This window comes from Erigeron canadensis, chromosome 5 (genome assembly GCF_010389155.1).
Source record: "Erigeron canadensis isolate Cc75 chromosome 5, C_canadensis_v1, whole genome shotgun sequence".
NCBI classification, from domain to species: Eukaryota; Viridiplantae; Streptophyta; class Magnoliopsida; order Asterales; family Asteraceae; genus Erigeron; species Erigeron canadensis.
Genome location: NC_057765.1, coordinates 34,610,047 through 34,633,819, shown reverse-complemented (window position 1 = coordinate 34,633,819; position 23,773 = coordinate 34,610,047). Strand labels below are relative to the sequence as shown.

General features: G+C 32.1%; 3 protein-coding genes and 1 pseudogene across 3 annotated transcripts; 2 read left to right on the top strand and 2 right to left on the bottom strand.

The window, feature by feature from the left end:
• Positions 1 to 581: 581 nt before the first annotated feature.
• LOC122601668 lies at positions 582 to 2,147 on the top strand (annotated as a pseudogene).
• A 402-nt stretch (positions 2,148 to 2,549) lies between these two features.
• Positions 2,550 to 5,396, bottom strand: LOC122598835 (asparagine--tRNA ligase, cytoplasmic 1-like). The gene is made up of 6 exons (XM_043771320.1): positions 4,910 to 5,396; positions 4,140 to 4,715; positions 3,739 to 3,995; positions 3,518 to 3,647; positions 3,342 to 3,400; positions 2,550 to 2,853 (listed from the first exon to the last, which is right to left on the bottom strand). Exons 1-6 carry the CDS (start codon positions 5,369 to 5,371, stop codon positions 2,670 to 2,672), a joined length of 1,668 nt encoding a protein of 555 aa, XP_043627255.1. The 5' UTR covers positions 5,372 to 5,396; the 3' UTR covers positions 2,550 to 2,669.
• Positions 5,397 to 9,590: 4,194 nt separating this feature from the next.
• LOC122598838 (putative F-box/LRR-repeat protein 23) lies at positions 9,591 to 10,751 on the top strand. Its single transcript, XM_043771323.1, has 2 exons — positions 9,591 to 10,430; positions 10,565 to 10,751. Exon 1 carries the CDS (start codon positions 9,975 to 9,977, stop codon positions 10,410 to 10,412), a length of 438 nt encoding a protein of 145 aa, XP_043627258.1. The 5' UTR covers positions 9,591 to 9,974; the 3' UTR covers positions 10,413 to 10,430; positions 10,565 to 10,751.
• Positions 10,752 to 11,386: 635 nt separating this feature from the next.
• Positions 11,387 to 22,532, bottom strand: LOC122601667 (probable leucine-rich repeat receptor-like protein kinase At1g35710). Its single transcript, XM_043774409.1, has 2 exons — positions 20,423 to 22,532; positions 11,387 to 11,697 (listed from the first exon to the last, which is right to left on the bottom strand). Exons 1-2 carry the CDS (start codon positions 22,530 to 22,532, stop codon positions 11,405 to 11,407), a joined length of 2,403 nt encoding a protein of 800 aa, XP_043630344.1. The 3' UTR covers positions 11,387 to 11,404.
• Between the last annotated feature and the right edge of the window lie 1,241 nt (positions 22,533 to 23,773).

Below are 23,773 nucleotides of genomic sequence, written 5' to 3'. Positions count from 1 at the left end.
TGACTCAGTATAAGATATGTCAATTTTTTACAGCAAACTGATCTTTTCCTAAGCGTACTATTTCCTATAGAAACCCTCTAAAAACTTATTTCGAGATAGTCAATCTTCAAAAGAATATACGAAAGGAAACAGAACCATGGAGCAATTTTCTGTTATCTTGTTTATTCGTTCGTGCAATACAATTTATAGAACATAAAATAAGCTACAGTTAAAATATTCATGCTGCTAAACTTAAAGAGCAAGAATTGGAAGTAATGGAAGGGCTCTTTGAAATACAGAACGTTTTTATGTTACGTTTAGAAAAAAAATGACAGTCAAAAGCATGTTTTGATACAATTTTTGAAATCTTTATACTTAAAATATAATAAGAGTAGTACGTTACAGAGAATATAGATTTGAATTTGAATTATAAAATCAAATGATAGTAACCACTATTTAATTGTAAAAGATCTACCAGTGTGGAACAATTAAAACGCTTATAATTTTATTAGTCATTCTTTCTTAACATATAAATATTTGCATGTCTCTAGTGTAGTAGAGTATTTCACCACAAAATCTGCAAAATTCAACGAAACTGAAAAATGAACAACAAAAAATTAAATCTTCGTATAGAAAAAGGCAAAGGCTAGAAGCTGTTTGTTCCAAAACCCATGCAGCAGCAACTGGAATCTGCAGGGATGGGACACTACTTTCACTGGTAATGCAAAGGAGGAAGTGCTTGAAACAATTAAGCTCGAAAAACCCCTTGGGCCCAGTTCCCCTTTTCTGGTTTCATTTTAATGATGGCTTGTTTGACCATATTACTTGTTGACTTTGTTAGCACTCAGTACTATGAGAGTAGAAAAGTGAAAAAAATCCATGATGTTCAAGATAATTTAGTTGATTCTGATACGGAATCTTTGATAACTCCTGTGGAGGTTAATGAGAATGAAAATGTGTTTGGGGAAGAAGACTGGTGGAATTCACATTGTGGGAATTCATGCCCATGCTGCACATCATAGTCACAGACTCACAGTCACTAAGAAGCAGGTGAGCATTCGGAAGGACACTCACATATGCATTCCCATGGTCTAAATGATGATGACGAAGACAGTGTTCGGCATGTCGTTTCACAGGTAGCATGCTTGATCGATTTTTGGTGCAACTAATATCTTGTTAAAAGGGCTTTTAGATGTATGATAGCTTTTTCTGTCATTGTCAAATTATGGTGGTTCTTTTAGTCAAGTAATAGGTAAGTGGGACGATTTCGGTTATATATTTGATATTCAGGGGGGATATTTTAGTATTCTTTCAAGTGGAAACTGTTGAACTGGTCACATAAGTCAAACTTCTCAGAAGTCACCCCAATGTATTCATAATGCAAAAAATCCGCCTAGATCCATATACTTCAAAATACATATTATTATCATCATATCATATCATACTAGTTAATATATGTAAAACTTACGAAAAGAAGAGACAGAAAGTTTCTGTACAGGCTTTGTCCATCCAATGCGATCCATTTACCCGTTTTGACATACCCACTAATTTTGCATCTTCTAAGCATCGTATTTGATTAATTAAAAAAGGGAAAAGCACTATACTTTGTAAAGTAAACAACGGTAAGCAATCATTTAGTAACCTATTTTTTCATCTGATAGGTGTTGGAACTCGGAATTGTGTCACATTCAATCCTGATCGGACTTTCACTAGGTGTTTCACAAAGCCCGTGTACCATTAGACCATTACTTGGAGCATTATCATTCCATCAATTCTTTGAAGGGTTTGCACTAGGAGGGTGTGTTTCTCAGGCCAAACTCGGGTCTCTTCATTCGACTATAATGGCATGCTTTTTTGCTGTAACAACTCCTTTAGGGGTCGGTATAGGCATAACGATCAGCTCATTTTACAACCCTTACAGCCCTAGAGCTCTAATTATCGAAGGGGTACTTGATTCCATATCTGCTGGGATTTTGGTTTATATGGCTTTAGTTGATCTTATTGCTGCTGATTTCAATAGCAAGAAGATGAGATGCAATGCTAGACTTCAAGTAGCACCTTATATTTCATTGTTCCTTGGGGCTGGATTAATGGCCTCTCTTGCAGTTTGGTCACGATAAAGAAATAAAGTGCATAATAAAGCTACCAAAATCCTATGACTAATCTTTATGAGCTCTTCTTTAGCCTGAATGTAAGCTTAAAACATAGAAACGCTCATGAGTATGTATGTAATATGAGTGTTGTAATTCTTATGATCAAACTCGATAGTATGTAGGCTTTGATAATATTCTGCGATTTTGCCAGAGTATGTATGTAAAATGAGTGTTGTAAGTATTATTGGAATTGATGAAGGTACCACACTACCAAGTACCTTTATGAATTTACCAGTTCACATCCCATGTAAGGTATATTGTGATTTCATTACAGAATATCATGTTGTCATTAAGATTTCATATAATTTTGTTCCGTTTCATCATTTTATTTTGGTCATTATATAAATTGTCACGGTAACGAAGCAAACTAGTCTTTAGCACCACCAAACGGTAAATTAGAAAAGAACGTAGCAACAAAATCTTTCATGTGTATCCAACTCGCTTTTAACAATATAAACATTAGGTTTCTAATAATTATGAGTACTTAATTAAAGGGATGATCCTATGCAAATCTGATCTGTACTGTACCATAATACCTCAAAGATCTGCTTTGCCTGGAACCCTTGGGAAGGGAATTACATCTCTAATATTATCAATTCCTGTTGCAAAAAGTATCATCCTCTCAAATCCAAGACCAAACCCACTGTGCTTTACGGTTCCATAACGACGCAGATCAAGGTACCACTCATACGGCTCAAGTGGCAACCCCATTTCAAGCATCCTGCGTACCATGAAATAAAATTATGTTATAACAAACCCGGATAGATAAAACTGTCTACATAGCGCATATTTACAGATCTGATTTCCAATTCTCCTGCGTGTGACTACCAGGGATTACAATTTCAACCCATTTACTCATGTATGAGTCAATATAGGTTATGTTTTAACTCTAACGAGTTTAAAGCATTTAAAATATTTAAGAAATGGCTATAAAAAGGAATGGGCCAAGTGGGTCGGAAATGGCCCTAAGTGTTTCTTTAATCGAAAAAACCTCCTACACTGTCGTATTCATATTTGCTACACAAATTAGTTGCGAGTATTAAAAATAATTTAGAAACAAGTTTTTGTGGCAACCCAAAATCTGTCGAACTACCCGTTTGATCCTACTACTTCATAATACCAGAGGATTCATTCCATATGCTACAAACCTTGAACTAATAAATTTTTCTTTTTTAAAACAAGACAGAGTACAGTGTCTAATTCTCATACCTTTCTTTGAGAACCTCGTAATTCTCTTCTCTTTGGCTTCCTCCAATTAGTTCACCAACCTAAAGTAAAACAGAATATTAACCGAATAATGAACACAGTTTTGCTATACGACACCTCGAATACAAATGTGCTAATAGCAACCAAGAATTCTTTTGCTTTCAGAATGAAAATTGTACCTTAGGAACAAGAACATCCATAGCAGCTACTGTTTTCTTGTCAGGGTTGAGTTTCATGTAAAATGCTTTTATCCCTTTAGGATAGTTGTATACAATCACAGGAGATTCAAATTTCTTCTCCGTCAGATACCTACAAAGTGCGAATCTTGAAACTAGTGAAACGCCATTAAGTGATACAACAAGTAAACATGAGTGACAACAAATTATAGCAAAAACAATACTTTTCATGTTCAGATGCCAAATCAATCCCCCATTCTACTTTTCTCTCAAACTTATGCCCTTTAGAAACAGCCTCCTCAAGAATTGTCACTGCTTCGGTGTATGTCAGGCGTACAAAGTTTGTTGAAGCAACCATTTGTAGCCGTTTGATAGCATTCTTATCAAACTTGTTAACCATAAATTCCATATCATCAAGACAGTTGTCAAGTAACCATTGGCACAGAAACCTAACATATGCCTCTGCACACTTCATATCACCCTGCATATATGAATGAATATGTATTTCAAACTTGTAAGATGATCAAGATAAACGTCGATGTGCTCAAACTGATAACATACATTATACAAGTATTGAATTTCTAAAATTTCTACAAGGATTGCATTATACAAGTATTATAATTACCTCAATATCTGCAAATGCTATCTCGGGCTCAACCATCCAGAACTCTGCAAGATGGCGTGACGTATGAGAATGTTCAGCTCTAAAAGTTGGCCCAAAAGTGTAAACGCTGCCAAGTGCACAAGCAAAAGTCTCGGCCTGAAGTTGGCCCGAAACAGTTAAAAACGCCTGACGAGCAAAGAAATCTTGACCATAGTCAACCTTCCCATACTTCTTTGGAATACCAGGTTTCATGTTAAACCTCTCTTCAATCTTTGCAAGATTCCCTTTCGCCTTAGTGAGTTCTGCAACCGCAGCTGTTATCGCAGGCTTCTCAGCTTTATCAGCCTTCAATTTCGCAATTATCTCACCTTTTTCTTTCACAACACCTTTGGCTACATCCACATCTTCTTGAGACGTACTTTTAGTCAATTCCTTTTCCGCTTCATTAATCAAAGTCGTCACTTGAAACATCTCTCCAGCACCTTCACAATCAATAGTTGTGATAATCGGAGTGTGCACATACAAAAACCCATGTTTTTGAAAAAACGTGTGAGTTGCATACGCCAATGCACTACGAATACGTGCAATCGCAGAAATCTGAAACAACAAAACATCTAAATTATTTCAAACCTGCCAATACTAACCCTAAGTATGCTTGTTTTGTTGAATCAATATATTAAAATAGCAATTCACATAAAATAGTTAAGTCATGATAACATAATACACTTGCATTACATATTTATATACAGAATAATCGACAATATATATATATACAAAACATACTAACTTACAGTAGCAGTTCTAGGTCGAAGATGAAGATAATCCCTAAGATACTCAAGAGGATAGTATGTTTTCTGAAAAGGATACTTTTTCGTCGGATCTTCATCAGCAGAAGATCCGACATGAATCACTTTGGAAACCTTAAGTTCAATAGACTGTTTGGTCTGAACAGGAGGCGTTTGAAGTACGCCTTCCACGTGCATGGACGTGCCGGTTCGAGTAACTTCATCTAACGACGCAACGTCGGAATAGATCATCAGTTGCAAGTTTGCAGAACATGATCCGTCGTTAAGTTCAACGAAAGCGAATGGTAACTGATCTTTGCCTTCTTTTACGCTCCCTGTTTTTCTCCCTGTTTTCACCCAGCCACCAACTTTTATGGTTTGTCCTGCCAAACTGGCACCGCCATCAGGTCGGGTTAAGATTGATCGGATTAGGACACGTTCCGAGAACTCCGATTCTGCCACGGCCATTACACAGTCTGTTTGTTTATCTGACTCGGATTAGCTAGGACGCGTTTCAGAAACTCGATTAATTGGATTATATATATATAATCTGTATATATCTCTCAATAATCAATATATCTATGTTCGTTTATCTAGTCGGTATAATGTTTCTTGCTTTTCGTGAATATGACCAAATAAATGGGTTAAAACAAATATTAGAGAGAAAGAAGAAGATGCCTGATCGAAAATCGAATACCCTTGAGTATAAATAAATGGGTTTTGGGATTAAATAGCTTTACACTTGCCATAAAATTGAAAAATATATGCCATTTTTTCTAAATATAATAATCCTTGTAAGTTATTTCCTAATCCCACATGGCCACATATACCAAAACCGAACCTTAATTAACTTGCAAGTTACGAATTAGCTAAGTTAATAATTTCTACGTACACAATATATATACTAAAAATATTAGAATAAAAAGAAAAAAAAAAAAACTATTCAGGATTTTAAACCCCAATATCTAAACGGTATACGAAGAGGTTAAGATTTAGGCATTTAATTTTAATCAATATTAAGATCGTATAGAATCCTTGTATAATTAAAGCTTCTATATTACTCTTCAGTTTCATTTTAAATATTGAATGACTTTAAAATTTTTTTCCTTTAAAATTTGACTGTAAATATTTTTGTTTATATTATATAGTAGTTAATAAAAATTATATCAATGAAAACTAGATTTGAAGACGAGTCCATTCATATATTCTATAGCAAGCGTTATATAACACAAACTAAAATTATTACGGTCAAAGTTGAAAGAAAAAAAACTCGAGAAAGATAAAATAGAACATTTAAAATGGGATGTAGGGATTATAAATAAATCATATTATATATAATAAATATAGATTTTCATATCATTTGTTACTAATTTTTATAATGTATTATAATTAATGACATACTGTTATATAATATAAAAATAAATTTATTTATTCAAATCTATAAAATATGTTAAGTTAATTTTTTATTTTTATAACTTATTAATTAATTATCTATAATATCTTTTGATATACTAATATACGAGCTTTTTTTTTTTTTGCTAAAACTACATCCTAATTACTCTAGCTCAACATTTTCTAAATATTTTTTTTCCTTTTTTGCTTATTAAATCGAAAATTATTTTTAAAACTCTATCATAAATCTTTTTATAGCAAAACAAATATTTTTGAATTAAAAAAATATATACTATTCTTAAAACTTTCACAATAAGTTATTATATATACAACCTAAATTTTTACTAGTCATTCTCCATTATTCCTTTTTTTTATCTTTAAAAGAGTATCATGGTTATATAGCTTCTCAACAAATAAACATACGTTTTTTTTATATCATTTTAGTTTAATTTTTGGTATTTTATTCATGTTTGTTCATTATTTGATATTTAGTTGTTATATTATTGTTATTTTTTAAACTCTTTTAGTTTTTTTTTTTGTTGTCAATTATCGGTTGATTATGACTTATACAAAAGATTTTATTTTTTAAAATTTATTTTACTCATTTTGTTCATTAATTTATTTTTCTTATTTTTTTTAAAATTTAGAATATAACATGTATTTTGTTATTTTTTTTATTTATTGAAAAGAAGACAACGTTTTCATGTTGAAAATTTGAACCCCACACATGTTAAGAATAATCTAAGACAAGTTTTTGATATATATATATATATATATATATATATTTTAAGACTGTTTGTCAATCGGACGAGACTGGAGACTAGTTTCAATATAAAACTCAAAGTTTTGACATATAGATCAATTTTTTTATTACTCAAAAATAGTAAGTTAAATTTTAAACCATAATAGTTTAACATCTAATATGAATAACGTCATAAGCCATGTGCATTGGACATGAGCCTAAAATATAATACTAAATTATTCAAACAAACGAAGAAAAACAAAAATAATATATAGAATTTTGTGAGAATAAGAATACATCCGGTAAAGGTATCTATATCTATCTATACTCCCTTATAAAGAGTATTTGATTTCTTAAAATTAAGCATTTTTTTTTCTCAAAATACCCATACTTATACATAAAACCTTATATATCATCCTTTCCCACATTGTCTCTAATCATTACACGCTCTCATCGACCTTTTATCACCCTCCGCCGCCGCCCTCCTTCTCCACCGCCTCCTTCGATCTACACCACCGCTTTCCTTTTATATTGTTATCATCACCTTTTAGCCGCTACAACGCACATGCACTATGCTCATTAATTACAAAATATATTACCTCCAACAGTGAGATTAATTTCGATCTGACAAGTCCTTTTTGTCTAACGAAATATACTCGTATCTCATTAGCTCTGATAACAAGAAAAATATTTATTAAATTTATAAACTTTTTATTAACTTACACATCATAGTTACAGTGAAACGTGCAAGTGTGCAAGACATTGGTGGTAGTGTAACTTTTCTTTAATTTTTATTAACATGTGTAGTATTGTAGCTATTGGAGCTTTGGGCTGGGCTAAATAACTTTTACGATTAATATTTCTATTTTAAAATTAAAAAAAAAAAAAAAAGAATGGGAGGGAAGTGCTTGTTTCCAGTCTAGGGTTCAACCACAAAATCTGCAACAAACAAACAGAAAAATGGACAAGAAAAAAAAATCAAAGAATTATTATCTAGTACTTGAAGGCGAGAGAAGAAGGTGAAGTTTGTTCTAAAACCAAAGCAGCGATGTCAGGTTAAGAAGAAGCAATTAGCGACGAAAAGGAACTGGTTGGATATTCCGTCAGATGTAATGGCGAATACTTTCTAGAATCGATGTGTTTGACATACATGAAAAAAATGTACAGAAAGTGTGCACTACTTGGCGGCGTATCTGTAAGGAGCCTGCTATTTGGAGGGTGGTTTCTATGGACTATTTTTCAGACTCATTTGGACAGCATGTTTGACGGAATTTATGTAAGCATGCTGTGGATAGAAGCCAGGGCCAGATGGTTGATCTTTCTATCGTTGGCGTTTGCGATCGTGGCCTTCTTCGCTATATCGCTTATATATTACATTTTTCAGTTTTGTAGTATGGAATCGAAGGGTAGGAATGCTGAATTGTAATTTATGTTTTGTCGGTGTGCCAATTGACTTTAGACTAGACTAGAGTAAGTAAGTAAGCACCCAATGCTGTCTTCCACGGGCTTTGGGTCTTAATACCTCGACGGAGTATCGGGGAGGTTAATATGTAGACAGTGTAGAGAGGCTGCTTTCAGGCTCTATCTAAGAACTCTTGACCTTTGTCAGGCAAGGGATGTAAACCATCTATCCAACCTTGCTGGTTTGTGTGACTTTTAAGTAAATTAATACATAAAATTAGTATTAGAAATTATAGACATTGTGGATGGGCTTTGTTATCTTATACTAGCAGTTTCATAATATGCATTTTATTTCTTGATGCTAAATTGATTTCGTTTGATATGAAAGTTGATTCTTTTCTTTACCTGTTTGTTGTTTTAGAGTAAGTATGGCTGCTTATATGATTATAAAATGAGCAAAACTGTAAATGTGTTAGGCATTAATCGCTTCTGAAAACCATTGCTCTGGTCATGAAACCCAAAACACGGCCCTAGATTAAGAAATTAAATTGTAGCTGAATATAACTGTCCTCGGCACTCGGGTCCAAAACAATAGAATCTGCACTTCAGAATTTGATAGAACCCCATTTTAAAGTGTTGTTGAAGTTCACAGGATCAGATGATCTATCCTGTTTGATCAATGAGCTTTGGAGTTTTAGTCCGACACATTTATTGTTGAATTGGGATCCCATAGGTAACAACGGCCCAAATTTTTAGAGTTAAATCGCGTCCAAGTGGCCATGTAATATTGTAATATGTAAGCACCCATAGGCCATTTTCTCCATAGGCACTGCTGTTGCCCAGCGATGTAGATAACTTCAGCAAGTTGGCAGCTTAAATTATACTCTAAAACCTACTATTGTCTAGATAGCAACTTGACTCATCCTCTATCTGTAACCATATTTCTACTACTTTCTTTCAATATAAAATGCCAGTAATTTAAAAACATAATCCAATAGAAATAGTATAAATCCAATATAGCATATTGTTAGGGAATTTGATACTTATCCATCATGTACTGCGGGAAGTGTTGGCAGCCTTAAAAAGAACCCTTTGGTAATTCACATGACCAGCTGAATTTATAATCCAATCCCCTTAAATAAACTCTATCTGCATTTGATTTATAACATGCAGCTTCCTTTCTCTAGATCCCCAATAAACTGGCAGACCCTATATAATCTGATACTTTTTGATAGAAATGATAGCAGTCCCTAGTTTTTACAATGAAATGATGGTAACTTTTTATTTTTCCCTGTTTCTCTGGTACATTAACTCAGCTTAGACGTCTCAAGATTATCTATTGTTTTGGTGAAATGTATGGAGTCTGGGTTGAACCTTTGAAGAAATTATCATTATTGGAGGAACTCAGCCTTTGTGAAGCAGAAATCTGTGATGAAGATATTTAAGCTGCTGGCCGCTACTGTCCCCTGCTAAGCACTCAAAGTTAATCAAGTAGCGTATATATTCTGTAATGATCATGTTAATGATGAGGAGTACATGGCTGACAGGAATTCGTTAGCTGTAGCAATTGGGAAAAACCTTCCTGAGTTAAGGCATCTTGAACTCATTGGAAATTCCATGACAAATACTGGGTTGAAGGCGATTCTGGATGGTTGTCTTCATCTTGATTCATTTGACTTACGTCAGTGTTTGTACATTGATCTTAAGGGAGACCTTGGAAAAAGATGTTCTGAACAGATCAAACATCTAAAGCTGCCTCATGATGCTCTTGATGGCTTCCAACATCTTGATGAAAATGTTGACGTGCCATATGATGTTACTTCTGAGTCTGAGATACATTCTGATGGTTATGATGATCCTTTCTACCATGGCGTTGATTATGAGGATTCTGATGATGATTATGATGAAGGTGATGATTTGGCGAACTTATTGATGTTGAATGAGGCGATAGCTTTTATGGCTATGTGCAAGTAATCTTTGGTGGAGAGAAAGGTGAACTCTGTGTTACCATGGATTTCACTTGCCAAAGTCCTTTTTGCATAGGATACTTACAGTGGTTGATGTTTCTTTTTAATGAAGGTGTAGCTGTTGACTTCCTGAACAAACCGTCTTTTTGTGTTTGGCAGGAAAGTTGAATTTGGTAATGACTGTCAACTGCTGATGGCTGTCTAATACCAGGAATGTAATTTTTAACCTCCAAACATTTATGGGTCATATATGCATCTTTGTGCTTGAATTCTTGTAAACACTAAGAAGATGATGGTTTTAGATTTTATCATATGTTTTTGGTATTGAAATGCCTTATCTTGATAGTTGTGGATCCTATTTGGCTAGTTATTTCTGTATAAGTTATATATCAGTAGATACGGAATTTGGTTTTTATTCAAATTTGAAGGTTCATGCCTTCTCAACTGATCTGGTGCAAAGTGTAGTCTATAGTGTCGGTATAAGTTATATAGTGTCGGCTAAGAACCTGCAAACACTTTGCACCAGATAGTGTCGGCTAAGAACCTGCAAACACTTTTCGCCAGCTAACTGATCTGGTGCAAAGTGTAGTCTATAGTGTCGGCTAAGAACCTGTTCAAACTTATTTTGAGGTAGTCATTAGTTATATTCGCTAGAAGGGTACAAGTTGCATTTCATTGAAAGTCAATGGTGAAGACGACATAGAAGACTTTGAGTCAACAAAGTCTTGTGTGTATAACTTATAGTTCAAAGAGTCGAGCAGTGGTATGATCTTTTATCATTGATTCTATATAACATAAACACATTTATAATCTAAAAAACAGACTTTGTTTTTATCAGATCCAACATTGCAGATGTCATAGACAATCAATATCATCTTTTATTTTTTTTTGTCCTACTGCAAATATAAATATTGAAATCCGAATGAAAAAGCAGGTGCATACGAGTACAATACGGCATAAACACTTGAGGATACTATATTATATACGAATACGATTGTTTTAACGTGAAAATTCTTGTGAAATGATTTTCATTGTGCGACGGGACTTCGGATCTGTGAGAATGCATGCCCATGCTAGTTGAAAAACACGAGCAATATCCGTTCGGATCAGCTGGTCAGTTGGGTAAGGCAGTCGTGGGTCCAATACATCGTCCAATAATATATCTTGCCCATTAGAACGGTTTAAAGACGACAGGAGATCCCCGGGATGCTTTCCGCAAATTGTTTCAAGTGCCACCACCCCAAAGCTATACACGTCACATTTCTCTGTCACAATCATGCTAAACGCAAGTTCTATATGATTATAACAAAATATCGTTAGTAGAGTTTTAACTGAGATTGGACGTAAAAGAAGCATAAATCTGTGTATATACTACCTGGAGCAATGTATCCCAAGGTTCCTGCTACAACCGTTTGGTTGGACGAATCACAGTCAAGCAATCGTGCTGCTCCAAAATCAACGACAAATCCTTCCATCTCCGAGTTCAAGAGAATGTTGTTGCTTGATATGTCTCTATGAATGATTGGTGGTATACAATCATGATGCATATATGCCAAGGCATGAGCTACCTATTTGATGATGTTCACCCTCTTGATCCAATCTAATTGGACGGCAAATTGACTGTTACTCAGAGCGCAAAACAGGCTACCCTTTTCCATATATTCATAAACAAGGAAGTTGCATTTGTTATGCAAACAAAAACCATACAGTTTGACAATGTTTTTGTGCCTTAGGTTGGTTAGTACTTGGACCTCATTCTTAAAACTTTGGTCAAATGCGGGTTGCTCTGCTTCAAACCGATGGAGTTTTTTCAAAGTAGATACCCTACCACTGGGCAGTTTGGCTTCATAAACACTGCCATATCCACCGGTTCCAATGCAGTATTTGAGGTCAAAGTCCTCCGTAGCCGTGATGAAGTCTTCATATGCAATTGTTCCATCGTAGTTCAATATTGTGCACACATCTCCGTGTTTTATCAATTCAATATGAATTTTATTTGTTGGGGTCTTTTTACGACGGTAAAGCACATAACAAAGTATTAAGAAGCTAACTCCAAAGAAGAGAGGAAGAAAAATATCCAAATAGTGGGAAGATCTTCTAGTGAAGTCGTTGTTTGATAAGTCAACAACTCCATACTGTGGGTATTGTAGATTATGAGGAATGATCCCAATGAGATGATTGTTAGAAAGATTAATGTGTGTGTAATAATATTTTAATTCTAAAAATGGTAGTTCTCCTACTAAATTATTACTACTAAGGTCCAGATAGTCTAAAAAAAAAATTGCAAACACCTAGTGTAGTGATGCCTCCCGTCAAAAGATTATTAGATAGGTCTAAATGTCTCAGATTACATGGATCTTGAAACTTCATGACGTTTCCTGAAAGATTGTTGAATGACAGAGCGAGATATGAAAGTTTTGACAGCTTTTCAGATTCTTGAGGAAGAGGACCCTCAAGATTGTTATGATTAAGGTCGAGAGAATGTAAGTTGGCCAAATTTACTAATCCTATAGGGATGGGGCCACTGATGCAGTTCATGCCGAGGTTTAAAAATGTCAGTTTGCTAAGATTACCAAAATTTATAGGGATTGGGCCATGAAGAAAGTTGTCGCCCAGGTTCAGGCTTTGTAGATGTTGCAAGTTACTTAGTTCCTGTGGGATAGATGCATTCAAGTGATTTGTGCTCAAGTCAAGGACTTGGAGATTGACCATGGAACCAAAAGATGGGGGGATTGAACCAGTAAGTTGGTTTTCTCTGAGATCAAGGTATTCTAAATGGGTGAGATTGGTGAGTGAAACGGGTATGTTACCACTGAAATTGTTACTAGAAAGATCAAGTAGTTGCAAATGGGTGAGATTGTTCAGTGAAACAGGTATGTTACCACTGAAATTGTTACCATCAAGATCGAGGTGTTCTAAAAGGGTGAGATTGGCGAGTGAAACAGGTAACATACCAGTGAGGCGATTCCCTGCAAGTGAGAGCTCGCTCAGATTTGATAGCAAACCAATCTCCTCTGGAATGCTTCCTTCAAGCCTAAAGCTTTGAATGAAAAGGCGACCAAGGTTAGGAAATGCAGAAAAGTCTAGGCTTCGCAGATCATGTGGACCTTCATCAGAGGAACCATAAATGGGGTCGTAGATCTCTACAGAAACTACACTTCCTGCTTCATTGCATGTGATTCCATCGAAATGTTTACAATGATCTGAAGCATCTAAATGTCCCGACCACCAGTTAGTTGCAAGCAAAGCTTTTCTCTCTAACGAAGTAATGTTAAAATCATCAGTAGCAATTGTTTTGGATAACATAATAAACAGGAGCATCATAAATATTTCAGTAAGAAGAACCATCTGATGAATGGAAGTAGTAATATTATTTGAGGAAACACTACATGACATCATCATTGTTTGATACTGTAATTATTAACAGTAAAAAAAATATACTATTGATAGACTTAACCAATATATGTATGTATGTATGCTACTCATGCTCGTAAGACCGTGTAGTTTTTGAAGTCAAGCTCATGATTGAAAACATACCTTGGTTAATTTCCGTGTTTTATTTCCTTCGCTTTTTTTCTCATATATGTCTAAAGAGTAGGAAACTACCGGGTCCAAAAAAGGCCAAATTTAACACGTCAATTCATGACATTAACTAAAGTAACACGTTTTAAACGTTTCAACTTTTACGCCAACTATGTATTTTTGGTTTATGTGTAACACGTTATTTTGGTACAACTCCTTTTTACACAGAAGACCTTAAGTCAACGAATTGTTTTTATTCCAAATTTTCTAACCCACCAAATGGATCGGTTCATTTTATTTTCATTATTAATCTCAAACTCTTTCGTTTCGTAGAAAAGAAAAAATAATAATAATAACTTTTGATTTTTACTTTACAAATAATCCCCGACTAACGATTTTTAAATTTGGACCCGTTTAGACATAGTATCATAATGTGGAGAAAAAAAAACATATCGGTTAATTAAGTGTATCTATATCTAACAATAAGTATAAAAGAGCATCTTAAAATCCTTTTTAAAAAAGCCTCAACCTTTTGATGAAAAACAATTTTAAATTTAACCTTTGGATTGTTTTGATGACATCACTAATCATATTTAGATTAATAATTACTATTATTAATAATCAGAAATTACTAAATATAATTTAAGAAAAAGGCATTAAATGTGCGTAATACTCCATCCGTCCCATATTAAATGTCCAATTTTGACTTGTCAAGTCTTCTGCTTTCAACTTTGACCATAAATATCTTTGTTTGTGTTATATAATAGTTGATGAAAGTTATATCAATGAAAAGTATATTCAAAACTCAATCCGTCCATATATTTTATATGAAGTGTTATATAATACAGACACATATTTGTATGGTTAAAATTTAAAGCAAAAGACTTGAAAAGTCAAAATTAGACATTTAATATAGGACATAAGGAGTATACTTTAAACAAATTTGTGTTTTGTTTCATTTATATATATATTAATTAACGTAGGTCTTTTTTAAAAAATTTCTTTTAATTTTAAAATAGTAACTAAACCATTTTAAATCATAATTTGGATCAATTAAAATGAACATAACTTTATGCACAAATATATAAATACTAGATTAAACCCATGTATTGCATGATAATAATCGTCACAAAATATTTCAAGTTTAAAATTATAAGATTACAATATTGTATGAACAATATATTCAAATTTAAACTTATTTATTAAACGTAGTTACATTAATATGTGAATACTAATTAATATACTTGTTTATTTTAATAATGTCTAGATAATGCAATCATGTAACAATAGATGAAATCAAAGAATAAAATATATTTCATAAAGTAACACCAATATATTCAAACATAAACTTATTTATTAAACATAATTATATTAATATGTTAATATTAATCAATAGACTTGTTTTTTAAATAGTGTCTAGATAATGCAATCATGTAGCAATAAATGAAATCAAAGAATAAAATATACTTCATAAATGAATTATCAACATAAAAAATTTCAATGCATAAAACATAAACGAATAATATATTTATATTTAGTTAGATAATAGATAACTATTTTATTTTAAAAAAAGGAGTTAAAAAACCAAAGAATGACACCTAAACTAAATTCTAAATGGCAATTAAAATTTGTTGCCACGTAATAAAAAAAACATATCATCTCTTAGTTATATAGAGATAAAAAAAATACGTAACATAATAAACACCTATCTATCTATTATTATTAATATTATATATATACCTAAAAGTTTGTATGTGTACATAAAATTATAAGTGAATATCTATCGTTAATATCTATATAATTATTAAAACAATAGGAAACCGAATGATTATAGAGCCTCTAACAACTCAAACTTATTTTATATATATGCCATATAGGATTACAACCTATGTGACATTCTCATACATTTTTTCTAATATTTTAGTTTTAACTATACAATAGAGAACAAAATAATAGAATTAAAAAAAATATGACTATATATTAGAAAAAGTAAAAAAGGTATCGGAGGATCTAACTTTTTGGAAAATAATATCTTTCATTATTATTAACAAACAAATTAAAAAAATAAATTAGGTTAAATTAGAATAAATTGTCGTATGTATAACTCTCCCATTCTATAAAGTATAAACCATTATATATTTGGAATTTGAATCTTTATAATTAAGAAAGTGATATCTTATAGCAAAAATCAAACCAATGTTGATCCTTTATTATATATACATGTTAAGAGTTTTGAGGCTATATTTTCCTCCCATAGCTCTTCATCTTCTGTTCATCGTATTACGAATCCGTAAGTTTTTATATTGCTTAATTATAATTATATTTATTTACGATTTTAACATGACTCATAATTTTATTACATTTAGATTCGTTAATCTTTAAATTTTAATATGATTAAGGATTTAATTACATTCGATCAGAATCGTAAGTTTTTATACCCAGATGTTTGGTTTTTCAGATTGATATGTTCCATTCTTATTTTCAAAATCTCCTGATTTTATACGTGGCCTTTTGAGGTCTACTGCACAGAAGGTACAATATCATGTTTGTTAGGATTAAGTTCATTAATTTATATGTGTGTTAGCTCTAATGTAATTCTTATTCATGTACTACATATCAGCATGTTACATATCGTTATCATATGTTAGTATCTTAAAATTAGCCATATGTATGAATGTATGTTCTTTTATAATGAAAATACCTCTCCATTATAAAAGGTTGGTTAGTACGATGACATGGTTTTGGTTCTTTATTATCGAAAATGGTGTGTTACATTGATGTGAAACATGATAGAAAAAAAAATTGTTATTCAAAAAACGATGTTGTAAATTGTAATCATTATATGAACGTTTCAATGGAGCAATGGCTACATATATGGTGTTTCTTGATAATGTCAGACTAAATCGATATCTAAGCAACTGTTCAGTGAAACCACACGTAATTTTTTTTGTTATTACATTCCAAATATGGCGTACAACAGGTTAGGATCACTTACTGTACACCTTCGAAGCCATAATTTCAAGTTTTCTTCAAATACTATTGACTAAAATATATTGTCAGATTTTTAAATTCCAAGAAAACGATTTACAAATCTGAACAAATATATTCTTACACCAAATTTATATATCTAAATTATTGATTTAACATTTCAGGATTCTGTTACGGAAGACAATGAAGTAACTTTAAATTTGAGAACCCCTACTACTAATAGCTCACAACGAAAACGTTATAGGGATCGGATGACTTAAATTTGGAACCAAGTGTCGAGTCCAACTCAAAGAAATGACGTGTCCTCAATTTAAATAATGATGACAATTCTTGATCCTCAAAGACGATGCAGTGTTTTATATGTCGTTAGTTTTAGTTTTTTAAGTTTCTATTAGATCTAAACTCGGTTTTTTGATTTTCGGTTAAAACCTGGTATGCATTGTTATTTTCTCGCATTGTGATACCTTTAATAATTATGACCTTAGTATTATATATTTATTGTGTTTAAATTTATTAATATCATCATTACGCATTGCATCGCGCGGATCAAAAACCTCGTTAGATACTAAAATATTAAATTATCTACCAATATACTAAAAGAGGATTGTGATATTCTTGATATGACATGTGGCATGTTAGTTGGTTGACAAGTGTCAATTTTTTATTTTTTATTTTGTTAAAAATGGTTTCCTAATTTTACTCCTATTGTAATTATCAATTTTCATATTTAACATTAAATATATTATTCTTACCATATACGAGTATATTATTAAAATTGAGTTAATCTATTAATGACTCTTATGTTTGAAATTATTGACACTATAATATTTGATGTTTCTTTACCACCATTATTCGATAAAAGTAACATAGTTCATCTTCTTAATTTTTGTAGATACCTTGATTATTTTATTTATCATATAGTTATTTTTTCATGTTTTATTTACATACATAGACTATTACTTTTATGTATCTATGGCCATACTTTACTTTTAATAAGTTATCTACCAATAAACTAAAACAGGATTGAGATGTTTTTTGAAATGACACGTGACGTAATCTTTGATCGACACATATATTTTTAATTTATCTATTTTATTAAATTAGTTTTTTTAATTGTATATAGATTCAATTTCCTTATTAAACTTAGAACTAAACTCTAACTCTTACCTTATAGATACAAAACATATTATAACTTTATATGATTATTTTTTTAGATTTGCAGTCACATATTTTTAATTTAAATATATATTTAATATTTGTTTTAACTTAACATAAAATTTTTAAATATTGTAAAAATAAAAGTAGGAGCCACATAGGAGCCATATTTTTAATAACTAAATAAAAGTAGGAGCCACAACAAATATATAAAAATGTTTAAAAGTTTAAATTTCTAAATTCATCTCACCTTGTAGTATAACGTCCTATGTTATTACGAAGAATATTCGATACTACTCGTATAATTTAGAAAAAGTTCACCATAATTTAGGAAAAGTTCACTTTCAATATTTAACTTTTAGTTATTTGGTATTAAAGTTTTTATATAGCTTTCATAATTATACTCCTTCCGTCCTATTAAAAATGTCTTAATTTGAATATTCAAAGTCTTAATCTTTAAACTTTGACCTTAAATATACTCCCTCCGTCCCATATTAAATGTCCAATTTTGACTTGTTAAGTCTTCTGCTTTGAACTTTGACCATAAAAATATTTGTTCATATTATATAACATTTTATATAAAATATATGGACGGGTTGAGTTTTCAATGTACTTTTCATTGATATCACTTTCGTCAACTATTATATAACATAAAAGAAGATATTTATGGTCAAAGTTGTAAGCATAAGAGTTGAAAAGTCAAAAATGGACATTTAATATGAGACGAAGGTAGTATTTTATTGTGTTATATAAAACTTAATGAAAGTTATATCATTGAAAACACTTCTAAACACACAATCAATTCATATAACTTTCATCAAGTATCATCTGACACAAAATTTTTTTTATATATGGTCAAAATTGTAAAAGTTAAACGTTGAAAATTCAAAATATGACACTTGTAGTGAGACGGGGGAGTAATAATTTTTTAAAGGTTAACCCATGCATGTAATTAAATTGATTATACATACAATTAAACATATGTAAAACTTTTTGATATTTATGATCAATTCACACGTTTCTTAGAAAAATAAAAATGTATGTAACTAAATAAATATAAAACATACATTTAGTTTTGTTACAAACTAAAAACTAAAACATTATTATTAATTTATGGTGTTGTATAGAACGTTTATAATATCACATACGGAGTAATAAATATTTGTCATATGCATTTTGTTCTATACCTTTAATATGTTAAGATATCTTAATAAATAATATTGTACTTAATTATTTGTATATAATGGATACAATAATTTTATAATGATAACATCATCATTTCCAGCATCTTTTTATCTAAATGTGGCAATATTTGATATTATGAAAGAATAACATGTCATTAGTTATATATGTTCGTCCGCGTATTATGCGGATCAATAATCTAGTATCTATATGCAATACCCTCAGCTCTTTGTGTGTATGTTTTATAGTTTCAAATTTAAATGCCAATTTTTAAGAATCGGGCATTACGCGTGGCCGGTATACTATATATATATAAGAGGGTTGGTGACCGCGCGTTGCGACGGTTAAACGGTGATAATAATATAAAACAGTGGAGGAGAAATCGATATGCGTGTGTGTAAATAGATTAGAGAGAAAGAAATGACTGTGTGTTGAATATTGTGTTTAGAGATATAAATTAGAGGTAATGTGTAAATTGGGAACAATATGGGATATTGAAAAGATTGCTGAATTTCCTAAAATAGAGAGTCCAATATGTTTTATAATTGATTATAGAAGTAGGGGTATTTTAAGAATAATGAAAAAATTATCCCTTTATAAGGGTTATATATATATATATATATATATCATGAACACATCAATGATTCAATATTGTAGATGTTATAGACAATCAATATATATCATCTTATTGTTTTTTCCTAAACCAACATTCCTACGTGCAATGAGCCAATGAAAAAATAATGGTAAAACTCTTTGCGGACACTATATCTATGTATAAGAATATATTCGATGATTTTAACGGGAAAATTCTTGTGAAATGATTTTCATCGTGGGTCGAGACTTTGGATCTGTGAGAATGCATGCGCATCCTACTTGAAAGACACGAGCAATTTCCGTTCGTATTAGCTGGTCCATTGGGTAAGGCAGTCGCGGGTCCAATACATCGTCTAATAAAATATCTTGCCCAGTAGAGCGATTTAAAGACGACAGGAGGTCCCCTGGATGCTTTCCGCAAATTGCTTCAAGTGCTACCACCCCAAAGCTATACACGTCACATTTTTTTGTCACAAGCATGCTATAGGCAAGTTCTATATGATCAATACCAAATGATCGTTAGTAAAGTTTTAACTGAAAATGGAGGCAAGAGAAACACAAATTTGTGTAAACTACCTGGAGCAATGTATCCCAAGGTTCCAGCTACAACCGTTTGGTTGGACGAATCACAGTCGAGCAATCTCGCTGCTCCAAAATCGGCGACAAATCCTTCCATCTCGGAGTTCAATAGAATGTTGTTGCTTGATATGTCTCTATGAATGATTGGTGGTATACAATCATGATGCATATATGCCAAGGCATGAGCTACCTGTTTGACAATGTTCACCCTGTTGATCCAATCCAATTGGACGGCAAATTCACTGTTACTCAGAGCGCAAAACAAGCTACCCTTTTCCATATATTCATAAACAAGGAAGTTGCATTTGTTATGTAAACAAAAACCATACAGTTTGACAATGTTTTTGTGCCTTAGGTTGGTTAACATTTGGACCTCATTCTTAAAACTTTGGTCAAATGCTGGCTGCTCTGCTTCAAACCGATGGAGTTTTTTTAAAGCAAATACCCTACCACTAGGCAGTTTGGCTTCATAAATACTGCCATATCCACCGGTTCCAATGCAGTATTTGAGGTCAAAGTCCTCTGTAGCCGTGATGAAGTCTTCGTATGCAATTGTTCCATCGTAGTTCAATATGGAGCACACATCTCCATGTTTTATCGTTTCAATATGAATTTTCTCTGTGGGAACCTTTTTACGACGGTAAAGCACACAACAAATCATTAAGAAGCTAATTCCAAAGAAGAGAGGAAGAAAAATGTCCAAATAGACAATGTGCTTGTTGTTTTTTTGGGTAGATTTTCGAGTGAAGTCATTGTTTGATAAGTCAATATCTACGTACTGGTTTTCTAGATTATCAGGAATGATCCCTGTGAGATGATTGTTAGAAAAATTAATGTGTGTGAGAAAATTGTAGAAATCTAAAGTTGATATCTCTCCTACTAAATTATTACTACTAAGGTCCAGATAGTTTAAAAAATTGCAAACATGTGGTGTTGTGATGCCTCCAGTCAAAAGATTATTAGATAGGTCTAAATGTCTCAGATTACATGGATCTTGAAACTTCATGACGTTTCCTGAAAGATTGTTAAATGAAAGATCAAGATAAGAAAGTTTTGACAGCTTTTCAGATTCTTGAGGAAGAGGACCCTCAAGATAGTTATGATTAAGGTCGAGAGAATCTAAGTAGGTCAAATTTGCTAATCCTAGAGGGATGGGGCCACTGATGCGGTTCATGCCGAGGTTTAAAAATTTCAGTTTGCTAAGATTACGAAAACTTATAATAGGGATTGGGCCATGAAGAAAGTTGTCGCCCAGGTTCAGCACTTCTAAGTATTGCAAGTTACTTAGTTCCTGTGGGATAGATGCATTCAAGTGATTTGTGCTCAAGTCAAGGACTGTGAGATTTACCATGGAACCAAAAGATGGTGGGATTGGACCAATAAGTTGGTTTCCACTGAGATAAAGGTATTCTAAATGGGTGAGATTGGCGAGTGAAACAGGTATGTTACCACTGAAATTGTTGCTAGAAAGAGCAAGGATTTCTAAATGGGCGAGATTGGTGAGTGAAACAGGTATGTTACCACTGAAATTGTTACCAGAAAGATAAAGGTATCTTAAATGGGTGAGATTGGTGAGTGAAACAGGTATGTTACCACTGAAATTGTTACCAGCAAGATCGAGGTGTTCTAAATGGGCGAGATTGGTGAGTGAAACAGGTAACGTACCAGTGAGGCGATTCCCTGCAAGTGAGAGCACGCTCAGATTTGATAGCAAACCAATCTCCTCTGGAATGCTTCCTTCAAGCCTAAAGCTTTGAATGAAAAGGCTACCAAGGTTAGGAAATGCAGAAAAGTCTAGGCTTCGCAGATCATGTGGACCTTCATCAGAGGAACCATAAATGGGGTCGAAGATCTCTATAGAAACTACACTTCCTGCTTCATTGCATGTGATTTCATTCCAATCTCTACAATGATATGAAGCATTTAAATGCCCCGGCCACCATTTAGTTGCAAGCAAAGCTTTTCTCTCTAACGAAGTAATGTTAAAATCATCAGTAGCACTTGTTTTGGATAACATAATAAACAGGAGCATCATAAATATTTCAGTAAGAAGAACCATCTGATGAATGGAAGAAGTAATATTATTGGAGGAAATATTACAAGACATTATCATTGTTTGATACTGTAATTAACAGTTAAAAAAATATACTATTGATAGACTTGACCAATATATGTATGTATGTATGCTACTCATGCCCGTAAGACCGTGTAGTTTTTGAAGTCAAGCTCATGATTGAAAACATACCTTCGGTTAATTTCCGTGTTTTATTTCCTTCGCTTTTTTTCTCATATATGTCTAAAGAGTAGGAAACTGCCGGGTCCAAAAAAGTCCAAATTTAACACGTCAACTCATGATATTAATTAAAGTACCACGTTTTAAACGTTTCAATTTTTTTACACCAACTATGTATTTTTTTTGTTAGTAACGAACTTTGAACGAATGTTTATAGTAGGAAATAACTAAAGTTGTGTATTGTATGTAAACAACTCGAAAATATGTTTATTGTATGTAAGAAAATGTATTCAACCAATTAAAATCAGACAAGTGACATCTCTATATGGTTGTCACGTATGTTTTCTTACCTACAATAAATATTTTTTAAAGTTGTTTACATACAATACACAAAACTTTAGTTATTTCCTACTATAGACATTCGTCCAAAGTTTGTTATATTTTATGATATTTATCCATTTTGGTTTATGTGTAACACGTTATTTTGGTACAACTCCTTTTTACACAGAAGACCTTAAGTCAACGAATTGTTTTTATTCCAAATTTTCTAACCCACCAAATGGATCGGTTCATTTTATTTTCATTATTAATCTCAAAACTCTTTCTTTTCATAGAAAAGAAAAAAAATAAATACATTTTGATTTTTACTTTACAAATAATCCCCGACTTATGATTTTTAAATTTGGACCCGTTTAGACATAGTATCATAATGTGGAGAAACAAAAACAGATCGGTTAATTAAGTGTATCTATATCTAACAATAAGTATAAAAGAGCATCTTAAAATCCTTTTTAAAAAAGCCTCAACCTTTTGATGAAAAACAATTTTAAATTTAACCTTTGGATTATCACTAATCATATTTAGATTAATAATTACTATTATTAATAATCACAAATTACTAAATATAATTTAAGAAAAAGGCATTAAATGTACGTAATACTCCATCCGTCCCATATTAAATGTCCAATTTTGACTTGTCAAGTCTTCTGCTTTCAACTTTGACCATAAATATCTTTGTTTGTGTTATATAATAGTTGATGAATAATGAAAAGTACATTTAAAACTCAATTTGTCCATATATTTTATATGAAGTGTTATATAATATAGACAAATAT